This window comes from Notothenia rossii (assembly GCF_949606895.1).
Source record: "Notothenia rossii genome assembly, chromosome: 5".
Classification (NCBI taxonomy): Eukaryota; Metazoa; Chordata; class Actinopteri; order Perciformes; family Nototheniidae; genus Notothenia; species Notothenia rossii.
In genome coordinates, this window is record NC_136903.1 from 38,024,536 (window position 1) to 38,035,277 (window position 10,742).

Here is a 10,742-nt window from a genome sequence, read left to right on the forward strand (position 1 = left end):
CAAAATAAACCCCAACATCTTCAGGTGAACTAAATAACATATCTCAATAGCTCTGAATTTCTGACAAGCATCTGTGTTATTATAAATGAAATCCTTGAGATCCCATTTAAAATCTAAATATAATATTGAACTGCTAATGTCTCTGGTAATGGAACACACTAATGTTATGGATTAAAAACAACTAAAATAATGATACTGACAAAGTGAATAATTTGTTGAGACTGCTTCTACCTGTCAGTGCTTAGATATTATCAAGCTGAAAAATGAATACAGAAATCCAACATACTGTCATCAAATGTCTTTCTATTATGAATTTTAATTAAATGTACATCCCCATAATGATCTAAACAGTCTATGGCTTTTACTTCTTTACCAGGCTAGTTACAAGATGTTGTCTAAATTAAATTCTATCTCATTACATTACTATGTTTTAACTTAGCTGTAATATGTTCTTTCTACATTTCAAACCTCAGTTACTTTAATACCTGTTGAAATATTCCAAAATTGTTTTCAGTATCACAGTTCACCTTCTCATTCTCATTCTGGAATTACCTCTCTCAGTAGCCCCTTGGCCACTGATTCTGCATCTGTGTTACCTGTTATAACTCAATCAATATTAGAAACATGTCAACATTAATCAAACAGTATCTTATCCCCAGATATGGAGCAGGTTAAATCTAAAACTGTCAATCAATGGTCAGATTGAACATCTGAGTTGGGGCGGCAGGTTTCTTCCAGTCGCTAAATGAAAATATCCCACAACTTCGTCTGACAACCCTAAAATGTGGAATATGGTCAAATCACAGGTTTCGAATTAAATCGTGTCTGCTCACCTGGTAGCCTATTGTACAGAGCTCTGTTTTTAGTTGTCAGAAGAGGCCGAGATGTTTAGCCCTGGACTATTCCGTCCGCTTGCTGCTGGTGGTCTCTTCCCCGAAAACACCCCACTCAGACACGTCGGGTCACCACTTGTTGGAGATTTGGAGGATGTTTAAAACCAACCTCGTCTCCGCGTGTCGTTTGATAAGCTGGGTAAATTCGTAAAAAGGAAGGGATTAAGAAACACCGAAATGCAAGTGAAACAATAATCTTGTTTTAATGATACAAGGTAACAATACAAATACAAAGGAATCACGAAGCACTCTGCAGAGTACTCCGGGCTCAGGTTCTACCACGTGTGAGACAGGTCTCAGGAACGGCCGGTCAAAAACAAGAGCGCGAACCAAAGGAAAACACAGGCTTTAATACTAAAACACAGGAGGAGGTGTGTGCGTGCTTTCCCCCAGAGGTCATCTTATTGGGAGAGACCAACACATGGCCTGTCACACCCAATCAGTGCGACACAGCAGAAGAAACCCGGAAACAAAAAGTCTCTTTCAGTTTGACGAAGACCAGACACCTTTTGGTGTCTGGTACGAACCTGCTCTAAACAACAAGTTTCCTTATCTTATTTCACATCTTGCAGCCAGCACACACACATCCCCTTTATGGCCCTTTGTCCCTGAGTCCATCTTCCCCCCTCAGGTTACCACACACAAGTTAAAAGTATGTTTTAAGATATAGTTGGCTAAATATACGTAATACATGTAAATCACTTTCATATCAATAATAACGAGGAACACATTACCTATGCTCTTAAGCAGTATTAGAGATGCTTTTCAAATAGTCAAACTTCACACAGGCCTAATATAGAGAACACACTCATTTGTCCTACAGCCCCTCCCGCCATTTGAGCTATTGTTCACATCTTTACTTCAAATAAAAGGTTTCACATTGTATATTTCCAGCTTCCTTTACACATACTGTTATTATTAATACAAAGTAATTAACCACACACATCTATTGAAAACAAGTAGATTTCCCTGATAATTGACATGCTGAAAATCTTAGGAAGAATGTCCCCTCCCCCAGCTCTCTCGTCCCTGTCATAAAAGCTGCTTCCATTTCATATAGAGTAATAAAACATGTTTAAGCTAATTTCTCCACAATGTTTGTAGCCATTTAGTACCCACACATGAAAGAATAAAAACAGAGGTATAGTTGAACAGTAATCATGTAGCACATATATTTACTGCAATGAAAACAAACATATTTGCCCCAAGCATGTGTAACGCACCCTCTTCTTTTATGAGGGGAACATTCCAGAGTCTTGGAGCTATCCCCAAATTAGGATGTCCCCTGCTTGCATCCCTCTCTAAACACAAAGACTTCACCTCAATATATTGGGGAGGGAAAATATACTTTGTCCCTTCAAATTTAACACACATGAATATATATAAGGTGACATTAAAAGGAATATACCAGATTGAACTTTCCTGCCATAACACGTTACTTTAATACTTCAAATAATTCAAATAATCCTTCAGAAGTCAGATTAAATTAAATAACGACTTCTCCAACCTTATACTTTTCTCCAGAGTGCCGTGGTTCATTGTTTATTAATGTGTTTCCGCGGCATTTACCGACCGCTGCAGTGCTGCTCGTCCACTGGAATGTATTCTCCCGTTAGCTCCGGGTTAGCTAATACTTTAGAGCGGCCTCTCTAAAGTATTCACTGTCTGACTGTCACACAAGCAGCTGATAAATATCCCCAATTCCCCTTAAGTGAATGTGTGTCAGTCTGAATTGACGCTGTTTGGCATCACAACGCTGTTATTAAAGTGTCTCTGGTATAAAATGGGTGATGTTATCATAGCAACCGAAGCTAAACTGACCATCTTGACTACTTGTTGCTATCCTATTGTGGCATAAGCCGTTTTCTACAGGCACATTTTACCGGCGTATTTTTCATTATGATTCTACTTGTGATAGTCGGACATGACAACCTGTGCAGCCCATGTATTGATTCCATCCGATAGCTGCTATAATACAAAACAAAACGTCTGCCTGCTCTCCACAATGATCAATAACAGCAAGCGGATGGTCAAAGTAAGGTGCAAATAAACAGAATCACACGAAGCCGGGTTAGTGTTGCCTGACTTTATAAAGTGTGTTTCTTCTTATAAATGTGTGGTTGCCTTCTAGTCACTTTGCTCAGCAATACTGCTTGTAGGCAGGCATGACGAGACTCTTCAGTCGACCCATGTTCAGGGGAGGTGGGTTTAGTTTCCTGCACGCCTCAACGTAAGCGATGCCGCCTCTTAGCTCCGAAGCTCTTGCCTCTAGACCGACAATTTTTTGGAGCTGGAAGTGAACCGGACTCCGGAGCTAAGAGGCGGCGCCACTGCGGTGCGAACAGGAAAAACCACTACTTTTCAGGCTCCAGCTCCGAGCCGGAGCTGAAAATGCGTTGGTGTGAAAGGGGCATGTGTGTCATTCAAGCTCGGGAGGGTGTGTATGTGTGGCGCGAGAGAGAGAGAAAGCGTGCGCACCGGTTACGTGTATTGTTGTTGTTAGCATCTGGTGCTAGCTAGCTGCGCTAACGGATATAATGAGCTGTCAACAAGGTGGAGGAGAGTCCTCTCCTTTCAGACTGAGAGACTGATAAATACAGCTCAGGGGCCTCATTTATAAAGGGATATACGCAAAAAAAATGGCGTACGGCAGTTTCTACGCAATGTTTGCGATTTGTAAAATACTAACTTGACGGGAAAACGTGCGGTCCTCCACGCAAACTCTAACCCATGCGTACGCACTTAGCACAAAAACGGGAGAGACGAGAAACTGCGACACCGTTGGCAGAAGGAAGAATGGAGAGAAATGTGTGGAAATAATACCATAAATAAAATGTTACCTCTCATTTATCATATATGAAGAATTCATTTTCAAACAGCCAATCTTCAAATGATTTAACAAACTCCTGTTTGAGACTCCTCAGTGCACACAAAAACATAACTCGGAGAAATAAATAAATACCGATATGTTATTTAAAACCACCTCGAATATGTTGTGTTAATGTTATGACATTTCTCATAAATGATATGGTAAGCAGGAGGACAGAATTACGTCTAAAGTGACGCCGTTTTGCATTTCTATAGGTTGTAGATACGAGCATGGTTTTATATGTTTAATACATGTTTAGTCGTGTTTTATGCCGTTTGCAAAGACTTGATAAGTCGCTCGTAAAACACAGGAGGTATGGAAACTAAGAGCACCATATGTGGTCAATTGTACAGCTAATATAACACAACACATTAGTTGTATTTCCTTTAACTGGGGGGGGCTGAGACGCTGCGCACAGCTGATCGACAGCTGGGACACAAACCACCAAATACAAAAACATAATTCAGATCCAGTCGTCATGACTCCACTCCAGAGGGATTCCCCGATCATTTCTTACAGTCTCATCCAGTGGGGGTCTCCTGTCCCCGGTACAAACACACTGCCTGAGGAAGGCTATGTGTATTTTTTTTGTCATTAACCTTTTTCGGACCACTTATTTATTTATTTTGGTGACGATCCGACCTCCATGCTGCTACTCTGGTTCAAACTGCATCCACCAAACAATATGATTTATCTCGACCTCCCCAAAATAACCAAAATCCGACACGGTGTGAGATGTTTTTTTTAGCTGTTCTGTCGTCATTTCCTGCGATCTTCTCCATGCAGTCAGTCAAAATGAATGAATGAAAGGTCGTTTCTTTTACTATTTATAGGCAAACATGGGCGTTACGTGAAGCCCGCAAAAGCTGCACCACATTTCGAGTCGGTTGTGATTTATAAAGGGAAACAGGCGTAGGAAGTGCCATACGCACTTTCCTCGCCGGTATGCAATGTTTGGTGAATCGGAAAGTGGCGGAAAATGTATGGACCTATTTTTCGGATTTCTACTACGTAAGCAACCTTCCCACTTCAATCCTACGCACGGCATTATATATGAGGCCCCTGGTGAGGTAAAGGACTCTTGAGTGTTTAGATAGTTAACTTAGTCTAAGTTCTCTGTGGGTCTCAAACGGTTTGGTCACCATTTATGTAAACACATATTTCCATTTGAAGGGGGAGTGATTAGTAAAATATGGATGAATAATTTAAAAAAAAATGTTAACTAGGTGAAAAAAGGTAAGATAAACTTTAAAAACTTGTTGAGAGCTAAAACTAGTCTTTGCTGCTGCCTCAAAGAGGAGCAGGGGGGAGACGGTTGAGGCTGGTTCAGGAGCACAGACACACTCACAACTATAAATGAACCAAAAACAAATACATAAACAAGTTTCAATGTTTTTTCATATTGGATATGGTATGTTATTGGTTATGGCCATGTTCTTATGATTTTATGATTATTGAAATGTATACAGTTCTGTTTCATATGGGTGTAGCCTACTCTCTTTATTTCCCCCTCAAAATGCACCAGATTGATGCATTTAAGTCCAACATTTAAAAAAAATCTTACCAGGGGAGCATGCCCCCAGACCCCCGTAGAGGATTTGAGGTCCACCTCCTCTTAAAATGTGTTCACATGGATATACAGGACTGTCTCAGAAAATTAGAATATTGTGATAAAGTTCTTTATTTTCTGTAATGCAATTAAAAAAACAAAAATGTCATACATTCTGGATTCATTACAAATCAACTGAAATATTGCAAGCCTTTTATTATTTTAATATTGCTGATTATGGCATACAGCTTAAGAAAACTCAAAAATCCTATCTCAAAAAATTAGAATAGTTCCTCAGACCAAGTAAAAAAAAAAGATTTATAACAGCAAAACACAATCAAACATTTGAAAATGTCCATTAATGCACTCAGTACTTGGTTGGGAATCCTTTTGCACGGATTACTGCATCAATGCGGCGTGGCATGGAGGCAATCAGCCTGTGGCATTGCTGAGGTGTTATGGATGCCTAGGATGCTTCAATAGCGGCCTTTAGCTCATTAGCATTGTTGGGTCTGGTGTCTTTCAGCTTCTTCTTCACAATACCCCACATATTCTCTATGGGGTTCAGGTCAGGGGAATTTGCAGGCCAATCGAGGACAGTAATGCCATGGTCAGTACACCAGTTACTGGTGGTTTTGGCACTGTGGGCAGGTGCCAGATCATGCTGGAAAATGAATTCCTCATCTCCATAGAGCTTTTCAGCAGACGGAAGCATGTAGTGCTCTAAAATCTCTTGGTACACAGCTGCATTTACTCTGGGCTTGATGAAACACAGTGGACCAACACCAGCAGCTGACATGGCTCCCCAAACCATCGCTGACTGTGGGAACTTCACACTGGATTTCAAGCAACTTGGATTTTGCTCCTCTCCAGCCTTTCTCCAGACTCTGGCGCCTTGACTTCCAAATGAAATACAAAACTTGCTTTCGTCTGAAAAGAGGACTTTGGACCACTGTGCAACTGTCCAGTGCTTCTTTTCCTTAGCCCAAGTCAGACGCCTCTTCCGTGGTCTTGAGTTCAGAAGTGGCTTGACCATGGGAATACGGCTATTGTAGCCCATTTCCCGGACACGTCTGTGAACAGTGACTTTTGATACCTGGACTCCAGCTTCAGTCCACTGTCTTTGAAGCTCCCCCAAATTCTGGAAGCGACTCTTCTTCACAATGCTGTTAAGGCTGCGGTCATCTCTCTTGGTTGTGCAGCGTTTCCTGCCACATTTCCCCCTTCCAACAGACTTTTTGTGGATGTGCTTTGAAACTGCACTCTGTGAACAGCTTGCTCTTTGAGAAATTTCTTTTTGTGTCTTACCCTCCTGATGGAGGGTGTCAATGACGGTCCTCTGGACAGCAGTCAGATCAGCAGTCTTCCCCATACTTGTGATTTAGTTTACTGAACCAAGCTGAGTGTTTTTCAAGGCTCAGGAAACCCTTGCAGGTGTTTCGAGTTAATTAGACGATTCAAGTGATTCGTTGAACACCCTACTAGTATACTTTTTCATGATATTCTAATATTTAGAGATAGGATATTTGAGTTTTCTTAAGCTGTATGCCATAATCAGCAATATTAAAATAATAAAAGGCTTGCAATATTTCAGTTGATTTGTAATGAATCCAGAATGTATGACATTTTTGTTTTTTTAATTGCATTACAGAAAATAAAGAACTTTATCACAATATTCTAATTTTCTGAGACAGTCCTGTAGGTTCCTAAATATATTTGCAATTTTTTTTTAAATAGTAATCCATGTCCATATGTTTATTCTGGGGTAGTAGATTTAAAGTTTAGGCCTATCACTATGGGCAGCAACGTTGTAAATATTGACAAATAAATCCAGAAAAATGGCACAAAAGAAAACTAGTAGTGGCCTGGCTGGGTGTATAATTCCCGGCCTGACTTATTGTCCCAGGGAGCCTCGTTGAGCTGCGAGTGTGGCTACAGACGGAGTTCACTCCGTCACGGAGGGGTAGGGTCGAGGGAGTGGTTTGGGATTGGGTCTGAATGCCCCCTTGTGGGATTATTAAAAGCAGACTTATTTTTCTCTTCTTCAAAACTACGGAAGGCATGGATGGTTCAAATAAATTGATGCCAATTATGTCGTCACTAATGTTAGATTTATTTTTTTCATATAAAAATTCACATTTTAAAATCAATGCAGAGATTTAAGAACAGAGGCCTGTACTACGAAGCTGGTTCAACCTAATCTGGATATGTTTGAGTTAGCCGGTTGGCCTAATCCAAAACATATGCGCTCTCGCTAAACTGTACTATGACGCGGGTTATCAAGTGGATCGCTCAAGCCAGCCGTGCCGTGTCTAGTTAGGTGCGCGTTCACATGAAAGGGGTGGTATTTGGAGCATTCGACCAATCACAAACATGGAGAAGCATACTGTACTGACAGCACAGCGTCATACTTCCTGAATGAAAAGTGAACTTTAATATTAGTCAAATATGAAGAAGTTAAACTTTAAACATCCATGACTTAAACACTTTATCCAGGATAAAAGCCACATAGCTGCACCTGCAAGGTGAATACAGCTGGTAAAAGAAAAAGTGTTTGAATGCGTACATTAACAGGTTTATGATATCACTGCCCCGTCTAAGACACGAGTGGATCTGACTTTAATTACATTTGTCTCGAGTGTTTCGTCAACTTAATGTGTTGCTTAAAATAATACTTCTGCATACAGTATGTGACATTGTGACACTGTGAGTGTTGCACGGCCAGATACGGCTCAGCTGACTCAGATATGGAAATATATGATACATTATGATGTGATATGCCGCGGACTGTACTTAATGTTTCTCTGATCCGGTTACTTATGTTGTGGCAGATATTTAATTAAGCTTTCTTAACGCTAATGTTATAATAGTCAGATTGCTCTGAAGATGGGAGGTGATATTCTATTAATGTTCACGTTCACACAGTCGGTGATTTTTGCCAGCCGTCTTTCCTGCATTTCCTTTCTCCTGTAATATGACTTGATCGCTTTCAACTCCGCACACTGAGCTCTGATTGGTCAGCAGGCGTGTAGCTTTCACTGTGTTGATCTCTTATCCTGGAACCTATCCTGCTTCGGAGCACATACTACGTTCCAGGGTAAGTCACCATGGAGATCTAGCCCGCTAAAAAGTGAACCAGCTTCGTAGTACCGGAAATCCCAGAAGTTATCTTGATAAACGAAAATCCTGCTTCGTAGTATACCTCACTGGTCCCGACCAGGTTAACCGCACGGCATAAGTTACCATTGAGATCTAGCCTGCTAAAAAGAGAACCAGCTTCGTAGGACCGGAAACCCCGAGTTTTCTCTGAAGTTAGACGGCTAAGCGAAAATCCTGCTTCGTAATATACCCCCCAGGTGTACTGTGAACAGCGGCGCCGTAAGGGGGTGAAAGGTTAGGACGATTCTAAGGGCCCATGACTAGCAGGGGGCCCCAAAATGTTTAGAACATTAAGAAAAAAAATGTAAGTACCCTTTCATCAATAATTAACATTCATATAACGTTATATTGCGTAGTAGGCTACTCACTAAACTTACGATTCATTTAACTTATTTTCTTCCAAAAGTTAATTATCCAAAGCCTCTGTACACCCCCCTCTATTTACATGTAATGGTTTGGTCCTAAGACTCCTGCCTCCAAACGCAGCACTTTTCTAGCAGAGTGAAAGCATGTGAGGAGGGATGCGGTAGGTGTGGTCCATGAGTGGTGGAATTTAGCTAAGCGTAGTCCATTGTAAATTGTAATGTTTTTTTTTACTAAGCTGACATTAAGTAGGCTACTGTTAATATCTTCACAGAAAATTCAGAGGTTTTACATTTCACTGCTCTTTTAGCTGACATTAAATGCAGGTACATGTTTATCAGCTATTCATACTAAATCAGTTGTCCCTCCCCCTGGTGCCAGGACCAACAGATCCATCTTCAGGCTCAGCAGCCCTGTCCCCCTATAAGGCTGAACCTGAACCAGCTTTTCTCCCAACTGAAGGAGGTGAGCAGCATTGTGTTGAATGACATGCCACTTAACATATCTGAAGGGAGACTGGAATACAACACATATATATCAAAACAAAAAGCTAACATCTAATTTAAATTATACATTTCAAACACAGTATTTTCCCACATAGCCACTGATCTATATAAGACAAAAAACCGCTTTTAGTCTATTTAGGATGTTTGAAGCCTTGATTGATCAGTCTGTATTAGGTAAATAAAATGTTAATCACCAACATTTTGGTTATGATATTAATACTAACATTAAAGAATATATTATCATATGTGTCATGTACACTCTACAGAGCCAGGGCCCTCTTCAGTTTTGTCAGGAAGGTGTGTGGAAGTGGAGGAAGAGGTGAAGGACAGTGACAGTGCCAGTGGCAGTACCAGTGTAGATGATGAGGAAGAAGGCTCCAGTGAAGACAAGAGAAGGTGTAGAGAAAGGGACAGACAAAGTGAGGAAAAGGACAGACAAAGTGAGGAAGCTGTAAAAAAAAAAGACTGAGAAAAGGTAATAGGCTCTGATTTGGCACCACCATAAGGCCTTTTCATTTCCATTTCCGTTGTATTCCACTTTAATACCTGCATATTTTGTAGTTGGTATGTACATTTCATTTTAAAATCTGCTGCTTATGTTATTTTTTGTGTTATGGCATTTTATAAATGATTTTGTTGGTGGTAATGTTCACTTTATTTTAATTTAAGAGGTCATGTATATTTAAGTTATATTTATTTGGATTTATGCATTCATGTTGAGAATGTTCCATTCATAAATGTTATTGTTAGGCATGTACACCATAAAAGATGACTATTGATATTTATTGTCAGGAATGTTAGTGTTATATCAAATAGTGAATTCTACTGCAGCAGAATGTTGCACGTCTGCACAGTGTTATATGTTCACCGCTCAGTGTCAGTAAATATTGTGCGGTTAGTATTGGACTACAAGATAGATGCAAGCCTGTACAGGTGGAGTTATTTAAAGCATAAATGAGTGGGTTGGGTTCTGGAGGTGTGGTTAGCAATTTTGCTTGGTTGGCGTGGCCTGGGCCTGGTGATGGGGGGGCCCAATTTGATATCTTTTCACGGGGCCCAAAATCCCTGGCGGTACCCCTGACTGTGAACATATTGGTTAGTTACTGTAAAAACATATGCAGCACATTTTGACATTGGGTGGCCATCAGCTAAAGTTACTGCAGTTTAGTTGGCTTGTTATAAATGAATGTATTAATTTCTCAGAGAGGGTTTGATGGAAAACCCCTTTGTTTTAAAATGTTAGAAAAAGAAGACAAACAACACAGCTCATCTTTATGAGATTAAAATATGATTGTTTACACTTAGATCCCTGTCAGGGATTATATCCAGATTTCTATCCCTTTTTTTGCAGTCAAGTCAATGAGTGTGACTGCGATTTCCTTAAGCCTCCTGGGAAAATAAAG

At 40.4% G+C, this 10,742-nt stretch overlaps 1 protein-coding gene across 2 annotated transcripts in view; it reads left to right on the forward strand.

Annotated features, from left to right (window-relative positions):
* The window catches only part of LOC307039601 (uncharacterized protein), a 64,862-nt gene extending 55,004 nt beyond the window's left edge, over positions 1 to 9,858 (forward strand). Inside the window, exons 2-3 of one of the 2 annotated variants that reach the window (XR_013808269.1) lie at positions 9,215 to 9,298; positions 9,648 to 9,858. Coding sequence is in view for 1 of the 2 variants with exons in the window: in XM_079681839.1 (XP_079537965.1) it covers positions 9,215 to 9,298; positions 9,606 to 9,662 (141 nt within the window). In the remaining variant the exon portion in view is untranslated. Of the gene's footprint in view, positions 1 to 9,214; positions 9,299 to 9,605 lie in introns of both variants that reach the window. The other variant, XM_079681839.1, reaches the window with a different exon arrangement.
* Positions 9,859 to 10,742: the final 884 nt, after the last annotated feature.